This window comes from Scyliorhinus torazame, chromosome 2 (assembly GCF_047496885.1).
Source record: "Scyliorhinus torazame isolate Kashiwa2021f chromosome 2, sScyTor2.1, whole genome shotgun sequence".
Taxonomy (NCBI): domain Eukaryota; kingdom Metazoa; phylum Chordata; class Chondrichthyes; order Carcharhiniformes; family Scyliorhinidae; genus Scyliorhinus; species Scyliorhinus torazame.
In genome coordinates, this window is record NC_092708.1 from 249,999,805 (window position 1) to 250,022,246 (window position 22,442).

At 50.1% G+C, this 22,442-nt stretch overlaps 1 protein-coding gene across 1 annotated transcript in view; it reads left to right on the forward strand.

Moving 5' to 3' along the window:
- The first annotated feature begins 3,140 nt into the window (after positions 1 to 3,140).
- LOC140397179 (C-type lectin domain family 18 member A-like) overlaps positions 3,141 to 22,442 on the forward strand; it is an 80,194-nt gene continuing 60,892 nt past the window's right edge. Inside the window, exons 1-2 of the mRNA XM_072486136.1 lie at positions 3,141 to 3,479; positions 3,935 to 4,026. Coding sequence (XP_072342237.1) covers positions 3,380 to 3,479; positions 3,935 to 4,026 — 192 coding nt within the window. The 5' untranslated portion in view covers positions 3,141 to 3,379. The remainder of the gene's footprint in view (positions 3,480 to 3,934; positions 4,027 to 22,442) is intronic.

A 22,442-nucleotide genomic window follows, 5' to 3' on the forward strand; every position in this document is an offset into this window, starting at 1 on the left:
AACTAAATGGTGGTGATTGTGAATAAGAAGGGTGCTGATGGTGGTACATTCAGAGATCAGAATGTGGTAATGGCAGAACAGAAGTAAGCAGTGTGTCAAAGGACAACTTGGTACAGGGAACAGATGGCCCTAGTTGTGGGGGGGGGGGGGGGGGGGGGGCGCGGTTGGAGGGGAGACAATGGTGAGGGGAAAACGGATCTATGGAAGAAAGGAAAATAAATTGATAGAAACAAAAAATGGGGTGAAGGTGGAGGAGAGAGTTCACAGTCTGATTTGCTTCAGATTCCAACTCCCACAGGTTTTTCACATCCACTTGAGCAAAGAGATGGGGCCTGGGTTTAATATCCGAAAAACATCTCTGAAAGTGCAGCACAGCACTCCATCAATGCAACACTGAGGTATCAGTCTGGATTGGGTGCCCAGGAATTAGGAACTTAAAGCTACAGCCTTCTGACTCAGGGGTAACAGAGCTACTTGGGAGCCATCTGTCCAAATGGTATGAGCAACAGCAAACTCAGGACACATTGTGGAATATCACTGGTCAGATAACATTGTGTCTGTTCATTGTTGCCTCTTCTATTACAAAACTAGATTTCAATCCAGTGAGTTAACTTGCTGTTAAGACTATCCGCCTCAATCTCCCTACTTTATGATTTTTAAAATTAATTTTTGAGATATGGGCATCACTGATTGGGCCAGCATTTAGCTTGTGGGCCATGTCAGAGGGCAGTTAAAAGTCAACCACATTGCTGTTGAAATGAGTGAATCACGAGTTTTTTCCCCAACAATTGTTTCATGGTCATCATTAAGTGGTTGGCACTGCTGCCCCATGACGCTAGGAACCCCGGTTCGATTCTGGCCTTGGGTGACTGTCTGTGTGGAGTTTGCAGGTTCTCCCCGTGTCTGCGTGGGTTTCCTCCGGGTGCTCTGGCTCCCTCCCACAGTCCAAAGATGTGCAGGTTTGGTGGATATCCCAAGATCAATGCACACGGGGCTACAGGCATAGGTAGGGTGCTCTTTTGGAGGGTCGGTGCAGACTCGATGGGCTGAATGGCCTCCTTCTGCACTGTAGGGAGTTTATGGATCCAAATTTTTTTTTAATTGAATTTGCACCATCGGCCATGGGTGGATTTAAATCATGATCTCCAGACCAACGGTCTCTGAATTACTTGCCCAGTGACAATATTACTTTGCCACCGCCACCTTCTACAGGATAGATTCCCAAATAAATTGGGTTCCTACTGTGGGTCTCAGGGGAGCACCAAATCCGGGCCACAATTGTTACTGAGTCAAAATTCCAGGACTGTATTCACGATACAATACTCCCGAGAGTGGAGGGAGCACCTGCAACACAGAGACTGCAATGGACTCCACCATCACCATCTATGGCCCAATTAGGGATGGGCAATAAATGCTGGCTTGACGTGCACAGAACAGGCAGATCTCCATCTCAACCTCACCTCAGACCACGTCTGGAGCACCGTGGCTTTTGTCCCCTTATTTAAGGAAATATATTATGTCATTGGAGACGGTTCAGAGAAGGTTCACTAGCATTACCCCTAGTATGGAGGGATTATCTGATGAGCAAAGGTTAAACAGGTTGGAACTTTAGTCATTGAAGTTTAGAAGAATGAGAGGTGATTTCACTGAAACACATAGACCGAGATTCTCTGTTCTTTTTTTTCAATAAATTTTGAGTACCCAATTCATTTTTTCCAATTAAGGGGCAATTTAGCATGGCCAATCCACCTACCCTGCACATCTTTGGGTTGTGGGGATGAAACCCATGCAAACACGGGGAGAATGTGCAAACTCCACACGGACAGTGACCCAGAATCGAACTTGGGACCTCGGCGCCGTGAGACAGCAGGGCTAACCCACTGTGCCACTGTGCTGTCCGGATTCTCTGTTCTGGGGACTAAGTCCCCACCCGCCGGAAAATGGGCGCGAATCCGGGGTGATTCTCCGTTTTCAAGGGCCCTGGCGTGCGTCCCGCAGCTCCGGCTGCCAGGCGGGGCCCTGCAGTTACGCCGCACTGCTGCGCATGCGCGTGGCGGCCGGCCATGGGTCCACGCATGCGCCCAGCGACCGTCTTCGCGCCGTCCCCCGCACAACATGGTGGAGCCCTGCAGTGGCCCGGTGCAGAGGAACATAGGCCCCCCACCCTGGAATGAGCGCGCCCGCCGATTGGTAGCCCCCGGGTGGGAGGCCCCGTGGAGGCCCCCCCACCCCGAGTCGGATCCTCCCCGGGTGGTACCATGAGTGAACCACACCGGCGGAACCCGGCGGGCACTTGGCCTGTCGAGAGCGGAGAATCGCCGCGGGGACCGCTTTCAACTGCGCGCGCCCGACTGGCGGGTCCGCGGATAATCGCAGAAGCGCCGTCTTCCGGCGAGACCAGCTATTCTCCACCCCCGCGCCGGGCGTGATTCCGGAGCGGAGGGTCGGAGAATCCCACCCATAGGATTCTTAAGGGGCTTGACAGGGTAGATACTGAGAGGATGTTTCCCCTCATGAGAGGGGCTAGGATCAGAGGGCACAGTCTCAGAATAAAGGGGTGCCCATTTAAGACTGAGATGAGCAGGAATTTCCTCTCTGTACAGAAGGAGGCCATTTGGGCCATTGAATCTGCACCGACCCTCTGAAAAAGCCCCCTACCTTGGCCCACTCCCCTACACTATCCCCGTGATCCCATAACCCCACCTAACAGACACATCTTTGGACATTAAGGGGCAATTTAGCATGGCCAATCCACCTAACCTGCACACCTTTGGATTGGCTGAGATAGATTCTTGAACAATAAGGGCAGCAGGGGTTACAAGGAAAGGGCAGGAAAGTGGAGGTGAGGAATGCCCATCAGCCATAATCCTATTGAACGGCGGAGTAGGCTCGAGGGGCTGAATGGCCTACTCCTGTTCCTATTTCTTATGGTCTTGTGGCTCCTCACAATCGGAGATCAAGCCAAAAATTGGCAGAAGCAATGATAAGAGACAAACAAATGAGGTGGGTGGAATGTAAAACCACACCCTGAGGGGGCAGGAATCGAGATCTGTCACACTGTTCCTGGCACCTTCCGAGGATGAAATGACACTTTGCAAGTTACATGCAGCTCAGTGAGCGGTGCGGTGCAGAGTACACGCAAGCGCTGGATGCAGTTGCTGACTGGTGCAGTGTGTGTAACTGTCCCCAGTGCAGCAGTCCCTGGCTGTGGGGGGCGGGGAGTCGCATTCCCTGTTCCCTTGTCTGCTTGTTTTTTTCTCTCTCTCTGTCTCCCTCTCTGGTTCTCCAACCCCCTTTGCTGCAGTGGAAGGAGACACTGGTGAGCAGGCAGCAATAAGAAGACGCAGTCTCGAACATTCAACACTGATCAACGGTTCAGATGAACGGGGCGGCTGTGCTACCGGTCCTGTTGGCCAGCTTGGCGTTGGCAGCTGCAGACACAGAGCCCGGGAAAGGGACCCTGCACTGGGGTCTGAAAGGTAAAGGATTGGAAACTCTCTTAAGTCCCTGTGTATTGACCAAAAAAAGGGGAGGGAGGGTGCATTTAATTTAAACTCGCCCCAATTATTCTCTGAGAAGGTTGTAGCAAATAATAGGACTACTTTTCTTCCAATAAAAAACTTCAGATGAAAGTTTGCAGGTGGCAAAAACTTTTATCATCTCCTTTATCAGCAGAATGGCTTCAATCTTTATTGACCAACTTGTGCAGAATGTGACTAATTTTAGAAGCAGATCTTGCAAAGGGGTCAAATTGTACCTCGAAGTTACCAAAGATTTTTTTTAAGTGTTGTTTGCAATGAATAAGTAAAATATTCCTGTTAGTGCCCAGTGTCAGAATTGGACCTTTGAGACACATTCAGTTGTTGCCATGGAGATCGTCAGGCCAGGCCCCCAGCATTTGCATTTTTACACTTTTATCACTTTCTCCTTGCAGAGTTGACGCCCAAAGAAGGCTTTGCCATCCTGGCCCACCACAACCGACTCAGGAGCAAAGTTCAACCCCCTGCAGCGAACATGCAGAAAATGGTGAGTTACCTTATTGTTTTCGGAGTTGTGAGTGCGCAGTACCTGCAACTTCTCAAACTCTCAGCTTAACCCTAACTTGTCATTAGAAGTTGTTTGCTGGGTGCTCACGACTGTGCCACCACTGAGCTTATCACAAGTCAGCACTACCGGGGGTTGGGGGGGGGAGTAGGTGGCTACGAGTACGAGGTCATGACATTGAGATACACAGGGGTTGTAGAGGACAGTCAGTGAGGTGCACAGGGGGTATCGGAGGACAGTCAGTGAGACAGAGTAATAGAGGGCAGTTAGTGAGTTACAGTGTCTGACAGAGGGCAGTCAATGAGATACGGTGTATCTGGGACAGGCAGTGAGATATACACTGTATCAGGAACGGTTAGCGAGATAAACAGTGTGATGCACTATCAATTACGACAAGAGTAGAGAGTAATCGAGGCTTTATTACACAGAGATGTGTGGCCTCCTACAGCTGCTGCCGAAATGACTGCAGTTCGGAGAGCACACACATTTATACTCCGCCTACTGGGTGGAGCCAGCAGGCAGGGATCTACCCCCGTACCTGTAGTACAGGGGCCTTACCGTAATACCCTCGTATGCAGTGCAGTATATACAATATAATACAACCGTGGTGACTACCACACAGTGTATCAAGGACAGGCAGTGAGATATACAATGTAACAGATTCAGGCAGTGAGATATACAGTGTAACAAGACAGGTAGTGAAATACACTGTCACAAATTCAGGCAGTGAGATATACAGTGTAACAGACAGGTAGTGAAATACACAGTGTAACAAATTCAGGCAGTGAGATATACAGTGTAACAGACAGGCAGTGAGATATACAGTGTAACAGATTCAGGCAGTGAGATATACAGTGTAACAGACAGGCAGTGAGATATACAGCATATTAGGGAAGGGCTGTGAGATATACAGTGTATCAGGGGCAGTCAGTGAGATATACAGTTTAACAGAGACAGGCATTGGGATATACAGAGTAAAAAGGACAAGCAGTGAGATATACACTGTATCAGGAACAGGTCGCGAGATATTTAGGATTTTCCGGTCCCCCAGCCGCATATTCCTCAGTGGCGCGTCCTCGCAGGCAGCGGGATTCTCCATTCTCGCCACCTGCCAATGGGATTACCCATTGTGGCCACCCCATGCCGCTGGGAAACCTGCGGGTGTGGGTGCGCTGCCATGGCAATGGAGAATCCCTCAGCAGAGAATCCCGCCCACATTGTATCGGGGCAGGCAATGAGATATACAGTGTTTCGGGGCAGGCAATGAGATACGCAATGTAGCAAAGACAGACAGTGAGATATACAGTGTAACAGGGACAGCCTATGGGATATGCAGTATAACGGGGACAGGCAGTGAGATATACAGTGTAACAGAGACAGGCAGTGGGATATGCAGTATAACAAGGACAGGCAGTGAGATAAAATAATAATAATCACTTATTGTCACATTCTAGTCGCCACATTCTGGCACCTGTTCGGGGAGGCTGGTACGGGAATTGAACCTGCGCTGCTGCCTTGTTCTGCATTGCAAGCCAGCTGTTTAGTTTACTGTGCTAAACCAGCCCCGATATCCAGTGTAACACAGACAGGCAGTGAGATATCCAGTGTAACAGGGAGAGGCAGTGGGATATGCAGTATAATGGGGACAGGCAGCGAGATATAGTGTAACACAGACAGGCAGTGAGATATCCAGTGTAACAGGGAGAGGCAGTGGGATATGCAGTATAATGGGGACAGGCAGCGAGATATAGTGTAACACAGACAGGCAGTGATATATACATTATATCGGGACAGGCAGTGAGATATACAGTGTAACACAGACAGGCAATGTGATATACTATGCGACACAGCCAGGCAGTGAGATATACAGTATAATGGCACAGTGTATCAGGGACAGGCAGTGAGGTAATAATAATCTTTATTAGTGTCACAAATAGACTTACATTAACACTGCAATGAAGATACTGTGAAAATCCACCAGTCGCCACACTCTGGCGCCTGTTCAGGGACACTGAGCGAGAATTCAGGATATCCAATTCACCCAACAAGCATGGCTTCTTGGGCTTATGGGAGGAAACTGGAGCGCCCGGAGGAAACCCACGCAGACATATGGAGAACATGCAAAGTCCACACATACAGTGACCCAATCCGGGAATCGAACCCGGGTCTATAGCGCTGTGAAGCAACATTGCTAACCATTGTGCTACTGTGCCGCCCAAATTGTATAACGGGGCAGACAGTGAGATATACATTGTAACAGGCTTAGGCAGTGAGAAATGCAGTGTAAGAGAGACAGGCATTGAGATACACAGTGTAATGGAACAGCGTATCAGGGCAGGCAGTGAGGTATACAGTATAACAGGGGAAGGCAGTGAGGTATTCATTGTAACAGGCACAGGCAGTGAGATATGCAGTGTATCGAGAACAGGCAATGTGATGAGCAGTGTGATGAACAGTGTATCAGGGACAGACAGGGAAATGTACAGTGTACCAGGGCAGAGAGAGGTGTACAATGTAAGAGGGACTGTCAGTGAATTTTATTGAGTGTACCAGGGTCAGAGTTGAATAGGAACCACTGTCATTCTTCAGCCTCCTTAACCTTTGAGGCTTTGAACTGAGTTTAATTAGCCACAGTAAAGATAATGAAGGGTAAAAATCCTGACTATCCTTCTAGGGGATTGGACAGAGGTCGTGGCAGGAGTAATTTCTAATCATTGGTTCACATGCATGCAGTATAAGAGAGAGTGAATTCTATTCCTTCCATGAGATACCCTCAATTACGACTCAGGAGAGGAGTTTGATAATTCAAAGGCTTTAATTGCCAGAGAACCAGACAGCTGCCGAGAAGTGTGCTCACTGCACGCTGCCCACTGAACGTAATCTTATATACAGCTCCCTGGGGGCAGAGCCGGAGGCGGTGTCCCCCAGGGTTCCAAACCCCGTCTTAAAGGGGCCTACGTATTAAAGGTAATATGTATACAGCTGATATATGGAATGTGATGTAATATGTTCCATTCATCACATTCCATATATCAGTTGTCTGTAATTTGGGTGATGAAAGGATTGATGGATATCAGTTCTTGTGGCAGAAAAGACCCTTTAAATCAGAATAATTGGTCTCTGATATTTACCTCTGAAGCTCTTAATTTGACTGTAAGACTTTATACGTTACAGTGTGTGGTGGTATGTATTAGGGGTAGTACGGTACCCAGTGATGCCGAGAGGCTATTGGTGGACAGACACTGGGTCCTGATTGGATCTGCCGCCTGCTGGCTCCACCCAGTAAGGCGGAGTATAAGAACCCTGGTTCTCCCAGCAGCCGCATTCTGTAACCGAGCTGCTGGGGAACAAGTCTGCGTAATAAAGCCATCGATTGACTTCATCTCTTCTCGCCTCGTGAGTGATTGATTGTGCTACACAGTGTTAGCGGGATCATTCTGTGGTGAGCGATCTGTTTAGTTGACCTTGCAGTAGTTGCTTGAGGCTATGGTCATCACATAATCAGCTTCACCACATGAGGCAATAAACATGGGCCAAAATTTACTGCCAACATAATTGTGAGACTAGTGGGTATTTATGTGCAAATTGTAGGGTAACGTCAGACGTGGGCACCTGTGCCATTCTACTTCTAGCTTCCTAGGAACCACATCACACTGTCTTGCTCCCCAATCAAATGAGGAGAATGCGTGAGCACATGCTGCGGAGGCAGGCGGAGCTGTCACAGAAACTTGGACATTTTCAGTTCAGGCGTTCTTTTTAATGGTTTGATAATTCCGACTAAAACAACCTCTGAAATTTAACTAATCCATTCCTTCAGCTTTTAATTGTAATTTCTTTAACATCTGCTTTCTGTCTCTTTTATCTCTCTCTCTCTCTCTCTCTCTCTCCCCCTGTCTTTCTCGCTCTCTCTCTCTCTCTCAACTGGAGAGCACAGTGTGCATGTGCACAGATGCTCACTGTTTCATGCACAGAAATCAAAGATAGTCAGACAGTATCAGGAACAAACTCAGCTGCAGTTTCCCAGTCACTCTCCCAGCTTGGGTTTCCTCTGGGTGCTCCTGTTTCCTCCCGCACTCCAATGATGTGCAAGCTAGGTAGATTGGCCGTGCTAAGTTGCCCTTAGTGTCCAAAGATGCACAGGTTAGGTGGGGTTATGGGGATAGGGTGTGGGAGTAGGTGTAGGTAGGGTGCACTTACAGAGGGTCAGTGCAGATTTGATGGGCCAAATGGCCTCCTTCTGCACTGTTGGAATTCTATGGTTCTATCAGTTGATGGGGGGATCATTCAGTCAGGTGTAACTGGGTCTTCAACAGTGACCTGAGTATTAACAATTGCTGAACTACAGCTCTGGCCCTGAAAACAATATTTAATATTTGTGGAGTGTTGCTAAATGTCTCAATTGATTAATCACAAGATTTATTTAACTAAGTATGTTCAGAAATATGTTTTACAAAAGAGCTTTTTTTCACCACATTTCAGCTTCTATCGTTATTCCATGTCCCAACCTTTATTCTGCTCTGCGTAAAATTTGTAAACAGTACTTTGATTTTAAGTGCTTTTCATTTCCTGGTTGGCAGTCAGTGGGAATTCTTTAAAGTGATTGGCTGCATGGGCAGCTCGATGACATCATTGCGGAATCCCCATTAAAGAACACCACAATTAATTGCATTGCTACATCTCTCAGCGCAGCTTTCATTAAAGTCAATTGCGAGCTGCCTTGCTTCACCCTTGGCCACAGAACCCAGGTCTTACAGTGCAAAATTTAATGGAAATTAAATGGGCAAGGGCAAATGTGCCATTTGTTTACGAGTGTAGCAAATTCTGGCTGATTTATTACACCGTAAATGGCAAAACTCTTAGGAATATAGAAAGTCAGAGAGATCTGGGTGTGCATGTCCACAGATCTTTGAAGGTGGCAACACAAATGGACAAGGTAGTCAAGAAAGCATATGGATTTCTTGCCTTCATAGGACGGGCATTGAGTACCAAAACTGGCAAGTCATGCTACAGTTGTATAGAACCTTGGTAAGGCCGCACACTTCTGGTCGCCACACTATCAGAAGGATGTGGAGGCTTTGGAGAGGGTGCAGAGGAGGTTTATGAGGATGTTGTCTGGTCTGGAGGGTGTTAGCTATGTGGAGAGGCTGAATAGACTTGGATTGTTTTCATTAGAAAGACAGAGGTTAAGGGGTGACCCGATAGAGGTCTACAAGATTATGAGGGGCATGGATAGAGTGGATGGGCAGGCACACTTTCCCAGGGTGAAGGGGCAGTCACCAGGGGGCATAGGTTTAAGGTCCGTGGGGCAAAGTTTAGAGGAGATTTGCAAGGCAGGTTTATTACGCAGAGGGTGGTGAGTGCCTGTAACACATTGCCAGGGGAGGTTGTGGAAGCAGATACATTAACGGCATTCAAAAGGCATCTTGACAAACACATGGATAGATTGGGTATAGAGGGATACAGCACAAGGAAATGCTGAGGGTTTTGGCAAAGGTTGGTATCATGGCCAGTGTGGGCTTGGAGGGCCGAAGGGCCTGTTCCTGTGCTGTATTGTTATTTGTTCTTTATTGGCTAATGTTAACTGATATGATTGAATCAGCTGTGGCTCAGTGGTGGCACTCATTATTTTGTTGCAAAAACATACTTTATTCATAAAATACCTGAAAGAAACATTGCAAGACATACCAAATTGTCTCAACAGGAAGGTGCAATGATATTCACATTTTCCACAGATCAAGATGCGCTCGGAGGTGCTTCAAAACAGTAATGAGAACATTAGAAACATTCCAATATTTCCGTACAATGCTGTTCAAACTATATACATCGGTCATGTCACACTCTGAGGTGCTTCAGTTACATTTACCATGTGCAATCAGGATTGAGCTTACAGTCACAGGGGTTTACATAGTTACCAGCCCCCCAGTCTACATTGGTTGAAAGGCCTACATAGAGGCCTTTCTCTGGTGTGCCTTGGCGGCGGTTGCCTTAAGCTTGAGTGCGACCCTCAGCTTGTAGCCCTGGACCCTGGAATGTGCCAGTCTGCAACACTTGATCAACCACATTTCTTTGCACTGGAAGATCAACAAGTTTCGGGCAGACCAAAATGCATCTTTTACCGAGTTGATGATCCTCCAGCCGCAGTTGTCTCGATGCGTCCCCCTGGGAACAGCGCGTGGCCCTTAGAGTCCTGCACCATGGAGCTGCTTGGGACGAACTTCGACAAATACCACTGCATCCCCCTCCAGACCGCCTTTGCGAAGGCACATTCCACAACGAGGTGTGTGAATGTCACCCCCCCCCCCCCCACTCCACCCCCCCCACCCCCCTCCCCGCAGCCGCTTTGAGGGCAGCATGTGGTGATGAGGATCTGACGGGATTCATTTTTTAAAAAATAATTCCATTCTTAGATTTACAAAGCTAATGCACAGAGTGGACAGGGCAGGCCCTTCATCCATCTCTTTGCTTACTCCAAAGAACAATTGGATTCAATTTGAATTTGAATTCATGGTCCCCACAAAAAAGATATACTAGATCCACTCTGACAAAAAGCAAGCATTACACCTGATCTCGGGCTTGATCTTAACCAAAAGGCAGCAGATACTCATACCAATGGGCCAGACAGCCATGGGTTCAATGTCCACTCTAGAGACTTGAGTACATGGTCCAGGTTGTTACTGAGGGTGCACTCTATGGTTCTTTCAGATGAGAATTTGACAAGAGGCCTCAGCTGGATATAAAAGATTCAGTACTTCTACTTTAAAGAAGAGCAGGAAGTTCTTTCCGTATCCTGGCTGCTATACATCCCTCAACCAACATATTAATTATTGGTCATTATCACCTATCTGTCTGTGGGACCTTGCTGTGTGTGCACATTGACTGGTGCTTTCGCTTCCTTGCTACAGTGGCTACTTTTCAAATCCAAGTCACTAGCTGTAAAGTGCTTTAGGACATCCTGAGATTATGAAAAGCACTGTATAAATGGCACACGTCTTTATTCTAATAGCCTGGATTCTGCTTTGGTCGAGATTTGATATTTCCCATTCCCACGAGCCCTGGATACTCCACTCCTGGTGCACTGGCCTGACTAACTCCAAAATGACCAAGTTCTGTGGTCGCTGGGCAATTAATAAGTATGCCGGAATAAGGAAAGGGTTTTGACCTCAAATGGTGGGAGGGAGATTGGGAGGGGGGGGGGGGGGGGGGGAAGGATTCCAACTCCCTTCCTATAGATAAGGATGATTTCTTTTCAACATGTTGGCCTGTGTTTGATGGGGAAATCGCCATGGTAACCAGTGTTCTAAATCATGCAGACTTCGAATGAACAATCAACCAACTATAACTTAAACCATGGTTCAGGAAAATTTTCCATCAAAGGAGAGAAGTGGAGGATTAATCGGTCTAATATTCAGTAATATGATCTCCAAGAAGACCTGCCAATAAAGAGCTTTCAAATGATTGAAGACATTTGCTTCAGATCTGCTGCTCTGACGACCCAGCAACAACAACAAAAAGCACACCCTTTCTTACCCCCCAAAAAATCCTTTTCCGAAAAAAATGTACCATGGGGGAAGGTATTCAGTATTGGGTCAGGAGCATTAGAGGGGAAAAAAATCAGCCAGGCTAATGATATCCAGTCAAAGAGCACTAATCTCCCAAATCTGGCACTCCCTGCCGACGCTAGGAGATTGTGCCCTAGTTCCCACAAAGATATATTTTCAACGAAAGACTCAGTGAAAGGTGAACGGAATAAACCATAATAAAGGCAGATGAAAATTGTAGGTCGGCACCCAGGCTTTGGTCAGGTATTTCCCTGTTGCTCAGAGTAGACTGTGATGATATACAGCAGAGCCTTACTACTGAACCTATTGGACCAAAGGCTGCCAACGCAACAACAACTGCGTTTAAACAGCACCATTAATGCAGCAAAACATCCCGAGACGTGTCACAGCAGCATTATACGTAAAAGAAAAATGAGACTTAGCCAAACAAGGAACTATTTGGACACGTGGCCAATTCGATTTAGAAAAAAATACATTTCTTAAAGAAGGCGAGAAAGGTAGCGAGGCAGAGACGTTTTAGGAAGGTATCCCAGAGCTTCGGGTCTAGGCAGCTGAAGGCTCAGTTTATTTGACTGGGGGAGGCTACGGATATAAATAGAAGTCATTAGTGGCACCAGGAAATTATTGGCTCCAATATTTCCTCAGAGCTGAGAAGAGAGCGGTGTGGGAGTAATTGGGTTTGCTCCACGTCCTACCACAATTAACAGCCAAATGGATGTTTTTCTCAACAGTTTTATACGCCCAGCAGCCAGTCAGGATCGCAGGCGGTCAGGTGGGAAATCAGCAAGAGAACAGATATTGGATAGTTTGGGATGGTGCTGTGGGAATTGAGGAGGAGATGAGTGTTTGGGACACCGGGGGTAGAATATCACGGAGAGGAGTCAAAAATCGCAGGGGTGGGGTTCATACACATGGGGGTAGGATATCATAAGGAGTGAGGCAATTTGTGGAGTGGCGCATCGTGGGACGGTCAATCATTGGGAGGGGTGTGAGATTACAGAATTTGGGACATCCAAACGTGTTTGGAAAAACATTTTTAAAAAAGATTTTATTGAGACTTTTGCGTTTTTTACAGAGTTTACAGAAAGAGCTAATTTACATAGGAATAACCCCTTCCCCCCACCCCCCCCCCCCTTCCCTCGGTGAGGGGGTTGGTGCGCCTCCCTGGACCAGACCAGTCTGGGGCACACCCAGAACACGTGGGTGTGGTTGGCCGGATCTCCCTTGCACCATTCTTGTCCTCCATCTCTGGGAAGAACCTGCTGATTCGGGTTCTATTTAAGTGGGCTCTGTGGGGCTCTGTGTACCACTTTCACTTTCATGAGACTTAGTCTTGCGCAAGTGTAGGTGGAGTTGGCCCTGTTCAGTGCCAGAGTCCCCACCCTATTTCAGTCTCACGTTCGTCCTCCTATTTTTCCTGTGCCTTGTCCAGTGGGGAGCGTGTCCTTCTTAGCAGCCAGCGGGGGATCCCCGCAGTTCCCTCCCCCCAGGTTACCCATGCCCAGTAGTTCCTCTCACATTGTGTGTCTCGGCGTCCATGGGTATGCTGTTGTCTCCTTGCGGAGGAAGTTCTTTACCTGTAGGTGTCGCAGTTCATTCCCGTTGAGTAGTTGTAGTTTTTCTGTCAGTTCCTTTAACATCGCTAGTCTATCGTCCGTGTACAAGTTCCTAACTGTCAGCGCCCCCCCCCCCTCCTGTCTGCACCTCTTAAAGGTGGCATCTGGCATGACTGGTGCGAACCTGTGGTTGCCGCAGTTGGGGGCCATGGTGGACATTTCGGTTATGCCTAAGTGCTGCCTCATTTGGTTCCAGGATCGGAGTGTGGCTACCACCACTGGGCTTGTTGAGTGCTTGGCTGGCGGGTATGGGAGTGCCGGTATGGCGAGGGCTCAGAGTGTCATTCCTGTGCAGAAGCTCTCCTCCATCCACACCCATCCCGTTTCCGGTTCTTTCACCCATCCCCTCACTCTTTCTGTTGTGGCCGCCCAGTGGTAGTACTGTAGGTTTGGGAGGGCCAGGCCCCCCCATGCTTCCTTTTCTTTGTAGGACCTTTTTGGGGATCTTTGGGTTCTTCTCTCCGCTTCCCCCCCCCTTCCCCGGTATGGATCTGATCAGGAAGAGAAACCTGGGCAGTACGTTCATCTTAATCGTCTGCACCCTCCCCGCTAGGGAGAGCAGAAGTGTGTCCCATCTCTCTAGGTCCTTTTTAGGGCATGTCTTGTGGGCAGCACGGTAGCATTGTGGATAGCACAATTGCTTCACAGCTCCAGGGTCCCAGGTTCGATTCCGGCTTAGGTCGCTGTCTGTGCGGAGTCTGCACATCCTCCCCGTGTGTGCGTGGGTTTCCTCCGGGTGCTCCGGTTTCCTCCCACAGTCCAAAGACGTGCAGGTTAGGTGGATTGGCCATGCTAAATTGCCCTGAGTGTCCAAAATTGCCCTTAGTGTTGGGTGGGGTTACGGGGTTATAGGGATAGGGTGGAGGTGTTGACCTTGGGTAGGGTGCTCTTTCCAAGGGCCAGTGCAGACTCGATGGGCTGAATGGCCTCCTTCTGCACTGTAAATTCTATGATTAACGTCCTCCGTCAGACTGGTCAGATTCCATTTGTGCTCAGTGCTCAGTGACCCGTGCCTAGTCACGGGCAATCCGAATCCCCAGATAGCGGAATTTGTTTTGGGCTTGCTTGAATGGCAATCCCTCCAGCTCTGTCCCTCCCCCTTTCGGGTTCACCGGAAAGACTTCACTCTTACTTAGGTTGAGCTTGTAACCCGAGAAGGCTTCAAACTCTCTCAGGGGTTTCATGATCCCTTCCATGCCACTTTGCGGGTCCAAGACATAGAGGACTAGGTCATCCGCATAGAGCGAGACTCTTAAGCTGGATTCTCCGATTCTGTGGCTATGTCCATAGGATCCGTCTGGTCTTACGACCAGAAAGTCGGCATCACCCCCGCACCGATCTTCCACCCAGTGGGTGGCTAGCAGCCGTGTCGCGTAAAGCTCCCGCAGAATGGCTACGTCTGCATGCGCGTGCAACGGCGCAGCCTGCCAAAAACTGCCACCTGTAAACCCCTCGCCACTCCTGGACCACCCCCATCAGTCCCCCCGCTGAAGCCCCCGCCAGCGGAACAGCTCCCCCCCCCCCCCCCCCAACTGTGACGGCGCTGCACATAGTCCGCAGCCGCTACGCGAGGTCCCCGAACGTTGTGAGGACACGCGGCCCACGTCGGGGACTCGGCCCATCGGGGGCGGAGCATCGGGGGAGGGTCTCAGATAACGACCTGAGGCCATCCTGTTCGCCTTTTTTGAGGGGGCGGAGCATTGCAAACACGGCCCGCCCCCGATTCCAGCATAAACCTGGATTCTCCGGCCGATCGCAGAAAGGGGAAGGGAGTGAATGTTTAAGGCAGTGGATGGGGTGCCAATCAAGTAGGCTGTTTTGGCCTGGATGATGTAGACTTCTTGAGTGTTTTCGGAGCTACATGCATCCAGGCAAATGGAGAGAACCCCGTCACACACTTGTGTCTTGTGGGTGGTGGACAGGCTTTGGGGAGTGAGTGTGGTGAGCCACGTATGGCTACGTAAGGCTGTTGTATATATGTTCACTATTGTTCTATTGTTCTCGTACTATCATTATCTCCACTGTTGTATATACTTACTGTTATTGCTGTTCTGTTATTGGTTGTTGCTGTTGTACTGTTGGAAAGTTGTTATTGGTGCTGCTGTTGGCTCTGCCTGTGGCTCCGCCCCTCTGAGGAGGTATAAAGCCCGTCGATCTGAGGCAGTATTGCAATGCGGAAGGAACTAGAGGTTGACACACTTTTAGTCTATTAAAGCATTGGTTCATTACTACTCAGCGTCTCGACTGAATTGATGTCCATCAATTTAATAGACTAAAAGTTTTTTTTGATAATGGATGCTGCCCTCAAACCTGAACGTCGCAAACTGGACCCGCAGGCCGCTGAAGCACCGGCTATCTTTGAGCATTGGCTCAGTTGCTTCGAGGCCTACCTTGACTCCTCGACTGCTGTGGTTTCTCTGGCACTCAAACAGCTTCTCCTCAACGCCCGGGTGAGCCATCGGATCTTCCAGTTAATCAGGGACGCGGCCTTGTATACGGAGGCTGGAGACGTACTAAAGGGACAGTTTATGAGGCCGGTCAACGAGGTCCTCGCTCGACACCTCCTGACCACGCGGTGTCAGCGCCAGGGTGAGTCGCTCGCAGAATATCTTCGTGAATTGAGGGTACTCGCCCGCAATTGTAACTGCCGGGCGGTCTCTGCATCGGAGCATTCGGAGCTAATGATTCGGGACACTTATGTGGCTGGAGTCCGGTCCAGCTATATCCGGCAGCGCCTCCTCGAAAAAGGGGCTCTCGACCTCGAGGCGACAGTGAAGCTGGCTACCTCATTAGAAGTGGCCTTCCCGTCCGACCACGTGGCATCCTCGGGGACGTCAGAGGCGAAGCCATCACCCGACCCAGGCGTACCTCTCTCCTGCGCCGCACGGCTGCTGGCCAGCTCCGGAGGACCTTGCTGTTTATTTCTGCGGGCAGGGCCAGCATCCCCGGCAGCGCTGCCCAGCACGCAGCGCTGTGTGTAATGAGTGCGACAAGAAAGGTCATTTTGCGAAGGTATGTCTGAGCCGCTCTAAAGCCCCAAACTCAAAAGTCTGTCAGGGCTGGCCTGAGGCTTACAGACCTCGCAACGTGGCATCGTGCCTGCCGGGACCGCCCCCTTCCGACGCGTCATCCGTGGGGGCCGCCATCTTGGCCGACGTCGTCAACGCGGCCTGCCACGTGCGACCCGTGGGGGATTCCATCTTGGCCGATATCGTCGACGCCACCATGTTGTCATCATGCTGCTGCCACAGATAGTCCTCCGCATGACCTCAGCTCGATCCAGCTCGACCAGTCCCAGCCTGCGAAATCGTATGATGGCCGTCAAACTCAACGGGCAGGAGGCGTCCTGTCTCTTCGACTCTGGGAGCACAGATAGTTTCGTCCACCCGGATATGGTAAGGCGCTGCTCCCTGCAGGTCCTCCCCGTCTCGCAGACTATGTCCCTCGCCTCCGGTTCGCACTCCATGCAGATCCGGGGGTATTGCGTCGCAAACCTGTCAATACAAGACGTGGAGTACACTAACTTTAAGCTCTACGTCCTTCCTCATCTCTGTGCTCCCCTCCTGCTCAGTTTAGATTTCCAGTGCAACTTTAGAAGCCTAACTCTAAAATTCGGGGGACCCCTGCCCCCTCTCACGATCTGCAGCCTCGCGACCCTGAAGGTCGCCCCTCCCTTGCTCTTCGGAACCTCACTCCAGAATGTAAGCCCGTCGCTACCCGGAGCAGACAGTACAGTACTCAGGACAGGGCCTTCATCAGGTCAGAGGTTCAGCGGCTCCTGGAGGAAGAGATCATTGAGGCTAGTAACAGCCCCTGGAGAGCGCAAGTGGTGGTCGCCAGGACCGGGAAGAAGAACCGGATGGTAGTCGACTACAGTCAGACGATCAACTGGTACACGCAGCTTGATGCGTACCCCCTCCCGCACATATCTGACATGGTCAATCAGATTGCGCAGTATCGAGTCTTCTCTACGGTAGACTTGAAGTCCGTGTACCACCAGCTCCCTATCTGGCCGGAAGACCGCCAGTACACTGCCTTCGAGGCAGATGGCTGCCTCTTCCATTTCCTCAGGGTCCATTCGGCGTCACCAACGGGGTTTCGGTCTTCCAACGAACAATGGACCGAATGGTGGGCTGCGGGCCACGTTCCCGTACTAGGATAATGTCACCATCTGCGGCCATGACCTGCAGGACCATGATGCGAACCTAGACAAATTCCTCCGCACCGCCCGACTCCTTAATTTAACCTACAATAAGGAGAAATGCGTTTTCCACACAACCCGGCTAGCCATCCTCGGCTATGTCGTGGAAAATGGTGTCCGAGGGCCTGACCCCGACTGCATGCACCCTCTTCTCCAGCTCCCCCTTCCCCACTGCCCCAAGGCCCTGAAACGATGCCTGGGGTTTTTCTCGTATTATGCCCAGTGGGTCCCCAACTACGCGGACAAGGCCCGCCCACTCATTAAGTCCACCATTTTTCCCCTGACGGCTGAGGCCCGCTTGGCTTTCAACTGCATCAGAGCCAACATTGCCAAGGCCACGATGCCGCTGTGGATGAATCCCTTCCGTTCCAGGTGGAGAGCGATGCGTCTAATTTTGCCCTGGCCGCTACCCTCAACCAGGCAGGAAGGCCTGTTGCCTTTTTTCCCCGTACCCTCCATGCCTCCGAGATTCAACACTCCTCCGTCGAGAAGGAGGTACAAGCCATTGTGGAAGCTGTGCGACACTGGAGGCATTACCTGGCCGGCAGGGGATTCACTCTCCTCACAGACCAACGGTCAGTTGTCTTCATGTTTAATAACACACGGCGGGGCAAGATTAAGAACAACAAGATATTGCGGTGGAGAATCGAGCTCTCCACCTATAACTATGACATCTTGTATCGCCCTGGGAAGCTCAATGAGCCCCCAGATGCCCGGTTACGGGCTATCCACAACGACCTCTGTCACCCGGGGGTCACCCAGCTTCTTCACTTCGTCAAGGCCCGTAACCTGCCCTACTCTACTGAGGATGTCAGGGCTGTGACCAGGGATTGCCAAATCTGTGTAGAGTGCAAGCCGCACTTCTATCGGCCGGACAAGGCTCACCTGGTGAAGACCTCCCGCCCTTTTGAACGCCTCAGCATGGACTTCAAAGGGTCACTCCCCTCCACTGACCGTAATGTGCGCTTTCTCAACGTTGTTGATGAGTACTCCCGCTTCCCGTTTGCAATTCCTTGTCCTGATATGTCCTCTGCCACTGTCATCAAGGCCCTGCGCAGCATTTTCTCCCTGTTTGGTTTCCCGCCTACATACATAGCGATCGGGGCTCCTCTTTTATGAGTGATGAGCTGCGTCAGTACCTGCTCAGTAAGGCGCCGCCTCGAGCAGGATTACCAGCTACAACCCCCGGGGGAACGGGCAGGTGAAGAGTGAGAATGCTACGGTCTGGAAGGCCGTCCTTCTGGCCCCACGGTCTAGAAGTCTCCCAGTCTCCCGCTGGCGGGAGGTCCTCCCTGACGCGCTCCACTCCATCCGGTCGCTTCTGTGCACGGCCACAAACGAGACCCCTCACAACCGTCTATTTGTCTTTCCCAGGTCGTCGATCTCCGGGGTCTCACTCCCGGCCTGGTTAACAAAACCTGGGCCGGTCCTCCTACGGAAACACGCAAGAAGCCATAAGGCCGATCCCCTGGTCGAGTGGGTTCAGCTTCTCCACGCGACCCCTCAGTACGCTTATGTGGCACACCGCGATGGACGACAGGACATAGTCTCCCTCCGGGACCTGGCTCCCGCGGGTACCCCCGCACCCATTATCACCGCGCCACCTCCCCACTCACCTCCCCACCCACACCTTCACCAACATCTCCCACAGGGTCCTTTAGCCCTGCCTCTGCGTCGTCACCCTATCCGAGACCCTGTTGTGCGGACGATGTGCCCCCGGAGCCGAAGGTCTCGACGCCAGTGTCCACGCCGCAACCGGAGCTGAGGCGTTCGCAGCGAACAATTCATCCTCCCGTGAGACTGAACTTGTGAGTCCGCTTCACCCCCACCGGACTTTTTTCTTAACGGGTGGTGAATGTGGTGAGCCACGTATGGCTACGTAAGGCTGTTGTATATATGTTCACTATTGTTCTACTGTTCTAGTACCATCATTATCTCCACTGTTGTATATACTTACTGTTATTGCTGTTCTGTTATTGGTTGTTGCTGTTGTACTGTTGGAATGTTGTTATTGGTGCTGCTGTTGGCTCCGCCCGTGGCTCCGCCCCTCTGAGGAGGTATAAAATCCGTTGATCTGGGGCAGTATTGCAGTGCGGGAGGAACTACAGGTCGGCACACTTTTAGTCTATTAAAGCATCGGTTCACTACTACTCAGTGTCTTGACTGAATTGATGGCCATCAGTCAGGAGGTGAGTTACTAGCCTATGACCTGATCCTGTTGCCATGCTATTTGTATGACTTGCCTGGTTAATTTTCAACGGTGATCCTAGGATGTTGATGCTGGAGGATTCAGTGATGGCAATGCCATTGAATGTCAAAGGACGGTGGTTGATTCTGTTGTGTTGGAGACGGCCATTACCCGTCACTTGTGGGGGGGGGGTTCAAGAAAGTGGCTAACCACCACATTCATCCCATGAAAGAATAGTGAAAAATAGATCTGGACATGATGGATAATAAGACCGTGAGATTAGGAGCAGAATTAGGCCATTTGGCCTAAAGTATTAACAATACCCAAGTAAAAGGGGCTCTGGCCTTTCTGCTTTGCTTGGATTAGTCAACAGATTGAAACGATCCTCAGAATACAACCCCTCAGATCTTAAGCAATTTTATATCCAGCCTAAGGAACGGGTTATAATGGGAGACAGGAAGTCATAGAGTTTACAGCGCAAAAAAAAATCCTTTCAGCCCAACATGTCTGTGTTGACCATCAAGCATCTATCTATTCTAATCCCATTTTCCAGCACTTGGTCCGTAACCATGTGTTTCAAGTGTTCACCTAAATGCTTCTTAAATGTTGTGAGGGTTCCTGCCTCCACCACCCTTTAGCGCAGTGAGCTGCAGACTCCCACCACCCTCTGGATGAAAACGTTTTTCCTCAAATCCCCTCCAAATCTCCTACCCCTTACTGTAAATCTATGCCCCCCTGGTTATTGACCCCTCCACTAAGGGGAAAGGTTCCTTCCTATTGTTTTCAAGCAGCATTTGGGGCTTCAACAGTTTCTCCGGATACCAATTAAGTCAGCGGCTGAAGTATTTACATTAACCTCTCCTGTCAGCCTAATTGACGATCTTTTCTTGGCAGTAGTCAATATCAGCCGGTCCTTTTGGGAAAACTGAGTCGAATGTTCACTGCAACTCAGGAAAGAGAGAGGGAGATGGCCAGTGTCATAGAGTCATAGAGGTTTACAGCATGATAACAGGCCCTTCAGCCCAACTTAGCCATGCCGCCCAGTTTTTACAACTAAGCTAGTCCCAATTGCCCAATTTGGCTCATATCCTCCCAGCTTTCCCATATAACTATCTAAATGCTTTTTAAAAGACAAATTTATACACGCCTCTACTACTGCCTTTGGCAGCTCGCTCCAGACACTCACCACCCTCTGTGTGAAAAAGTCCCCCCGGATCCTTTTGTATCTTTCCCCTCTTACCTTAAACCTATGCCGTCCATTTTTAGACTCCCCGACCTTTGGGAATCAAGACGGGGTCAGCTCCTCGAAAATCTTTTCTGCACTCTTTCTAGTTTAATAATATCCTTTCTATAATAGTGTACCAGAACTGTGGAGGTGTTCTACTTTCCTGCCTGAAAAATGTGAGAGAGTAAACGGCTCTCTGTGAGTATTGAGACTTTGAACGGGAACACCAACAAAGGGGCACTAGCTCGACTGAAGATCTCACGCATGATTCCGTGGGCGGCAATCCCACCTTCGAAGTTTGTGGGTTCAAGTCTTACTCCATAGTTTTAAGCACATTGTTAGAACCTCCACCAGACCCACGGGGTTGGAGCAATCAACCTTCCTGTGAGTCTCGCCGAATAGGAGCTCCCCCACCAGAGGGGGGGCAGTTGTCTTCGCTGTGAAGAAATTCCATCAACACGTGTATGGCCGACGTTTCTTGATGATCTCTTTTGTAATAAATTTAGAGCACCCAATTCCTTTTTTCCAATGAAGGGGCAATTTGGCGTGGCCAATCCACCTACCCTGCACATCTTTTGGGTTGTGGGGGCAAAACCCACGCAAACACGGGGAGAATGTGCAAACTCCACACGGACAGTGACCCAGAGCCAGGATCGAACCTGGGACCTCAGTGCCGTGAAGCTGTAGTGCTGACGTTTCTTGATGATCAGGGACCACAAGCCACTGCTCGACCTTTTTAAGGAGCATGTGGCCATTCCACACATCGCCTCTGCCAGGATACAACATTGGGCCCTTCTGCTGGCTGCCTACGAGTACCCATTTGAGCATCGTCCCGGCACCCTGATCACAAATGTGGATGCATTGAGCTGACTTCCCTTGCTGACAAACCCTCCTTCTCCTCCCAGGACTGACGAGATAATGGCCACGCTCAACTTTGTGGATTTATCGGTTGTCATTGCATCCCAGATCTGCAAGTGGACTCCGATAGATCCTGTCCTTTTGAACGTTCGGCATATTGCCCTGTATGCAAGTCAGCACGGACACTTTCTAGGTGAGTTGCAGGCATTTTGGAAGAGGATGTCTGAGTTTAGCATGGAGGATGGTCTCCTGCTGTGGGCTATGCGCGTCACCACTCCGGAAAAAGGCCAGGACCTGATATTGAGAGGCCTGCATAACGGACACCCCGAGGTGTCCAAAATGAAAATGTTAGCACGTAGCAATGCTTGGTGGCCGGGTCTGAACGCTGCCTCTGCCAGCTACACCCCTTCACTCCTGGTAATGGCCAAGGTGACTTTGGGCTCGATTGCACAGCGATTTTGCCGTCCTGTTTCAAGGCTCGATATTCCTCCTCCTGATCGATGCTCACTGTAGGGTTAGTGGTCCATAAAATGTTGGTGACCACCTTCAGAGCAGCCATTGAAAAACTGTGCTTGTCCTTCAGTGCTCATGGCATCCCAGAGGTGTCAGTTACTGACAATGGAACGTCCTTCACAAGTGAAGTGTTCTCAGGATTGATGAAAGCTATCGGGATGTGGCGCATCTGCACGCCCCCCCATCACCCGGCTTGAACGGGCTGGTGGAAAGGACGGTGCAGCTGTTCAAACATGGA